The sequence below is a fragment of the Aplysia californica genome, unplaced genomic scaffold, assembly GCF_000002075.1.
Source record: "Aplysia californica isolate F4 #8 unplaced genomic scaffold, AplCal3.0 scaffold00088, whole genome shotgun sequence".
Classification (NCBI taxonomy): domain Eukaryota; kingdom Metazoa; phylum Mollusca; class Gastropoda; order Aplysiida; family Aplysiidae; genus Aplysia; species Aplysia californica.
Window position 1 is genome coordinate 1,238,382 of NW_004797358.1, and position 2,020 is coordinate 1,240,401.

General features: G+C 38.4%; 1 protein-coding gene across 1 annotated transcript in view; it reads right to left on the minus strand.

The window, feature by feature from the left end:
• Positions 1-2,020, minus strand: part of LOC101856330 (E3 ubiquitin-protein ligase RNF216) — a gene marked incomplete at its 5' end in the record, with an annotated part of 27,129 nt that overhangs the window by 20,090 nt on the left and 5,019 nt on the right. The window contains 3 exon segments of the mRNA XM_013080477.2: positions 199-296; positions 624-702; positions 1,565-1,664. Of these exon segments, the coding sequence (XP_012935931.1) occupies positions 199-296; positions 624-702; positions 1,565-1,664 (277 nt within the window).

The following is a 2,020-nucleotide window of genomic DNA, read 5'->3' on the forward strand; positions in this document are numbered from 1 at the left end:
TATTATTATTATTATCATTATATTAGTATTGGAACTAGTATTAGGATCAGTATTACCCATATATTCGTATTATTGTTCATACTATTAAAATCATCATTATCAGTATTATTATTTATAATAATAACCCTCATCGTTGTAACCATCATCAATATGTTGTTAAACTTTGCTTAATTTATTTCCTTTTTAATTGACACATACTATTTTTTCCTCAATGCAGTCTCATCTTTTTGTTCGATTTCGTCACAACTGAGGCCCTTGTGTTCCACCCAGTTAGTTTTGCAGTCCCTGCATGTTGCCTGAAAGGAAACAAACGAAAGAAGAAAAAATGAGAGTGAAGGAAACAAGAGTTTTATTATGTTTCTAACAAAGCCAAGCCATCGATAGCAAACAAAGCAAAGCACACTTTTGTAAACCATAACATTAATGTCTCCTCCTATATCTTTTAAATACTTATTCTTGTTTACAATGACAGTAATTATATGATGATGATGATGATAACGACGTTTATCAATATCATAATACATGCCGGTGGTGACAATGGTTACAGTTGTCATAACAACAGAAATCTAATAGCCCAGTTTGGAAGTAGCAAGCAACAAACAAACACTCGGCAGATTACCCACCTGTAGACAAGCGTCATTTGCACACTCTAAGACCTTAATCCTAGGGGACAACTCCGCTGCATAATCGCAGTGTGGACACCTGGAAAGGGGGCAATGTCAAACAAGTTAGAGTTACTTTGTTTTGAGTAAAGAGAAGTGTATCAGCTCTCAGCATATGACCTGCCAGTCTGCCAGTTCTGTTGGTTCAATGCATCGCTCGGTTGTTTGCAGTCATAACAAAAACAAAACAAAAACAAAACAAACTACCCCCCCCCCCTAAAAAAAAAAAAAAAAAAAAAAAAAAACCAAACCCCCCCCCCCCCCAAAAAAAAAAAAAATTAAAAAAAACAAAACAACCCCCCCCCCAAAAAAAAAACTACCAAACCCCAGCCAATCCTTGATATCTATATAATCAAATTGTGTTCATTTAGAAAACAACATATAAATTAAGTCTGCCATGTTTATGCATACGGTAATCTGGTACATGAAGGTTCAAACTATTTGTTTTTTTATATATCATAATACAAATAGTCTCAGATCAGTGAACACACAAAAAAGTGATGATGACTGTAGTAATGATGAGGGAGAGGGGAGACGAAAAGAGAGAAGGAAATGAAGATGAGAGGAAGAGAAGGAGAGGAGGAGGAAGAAGAGGAGGAGGGGAGGAAGAGGAGATGAGGTAGTATGGAGGGGAGGAGGGAAGGGGAGGAGGTGGAGAGGAGAGGGGGAGGTGAAATGGACAGGAAGAGAGGGGGGGGGATATGAGAGGGGTAGAGGAGGCGACAAGGTGAAGACGTGGGAGAAGTGAATAAGAAAAAAGAGAAAGATGGAAAGCGAGGGGTGTAGCAGAAAGATAAAAAAGAGTGCAGGGAGGGTAGAGGAGGAGAGCATCACAGTTACCCTTCTCCTAACAATTCAGGGGATGCATGCAAATATTTAGTTCATAATCCATTTAAACATACTTAACAAGATTTTCAATTGCAGCCTGTCTTAGATTATCGTCCAGGGCTTTTTCCTCATACTTTTTCAAAGTCTGATTAGGAAGGCAGCGTCTAAGTTCACCTGTTACAAAGGAGACAAAAGTAATCATGAACATCTTGATAACTAAGTGAAGGAATCACTGCTTTTATTCATCTTTTTCTTTATCCCTGGGAGAAAATAACAAAGACAGGCCAGGCGAGTGAGCGAGCGAGTGAGTGAATAAGTGAATGAGTGAGTGTGTTTGTGTGTGTGTTTGTTTGCGTGTTTGTTTGCGTGTTTGTTTGTGTGTTTGTTTGTTTGTGGGTGTGTTTGTGTGAATATTTGTGTTTGTGTGTTGTGAGAGTGAGAGTAAGAGTAAGTGAATGTGTGTGTGAGTTAGTGTGTGTATGCATGTGTGTGTATGTGTGTTTGTGTGTGTGTGTGTGTGTGTGTGTGTG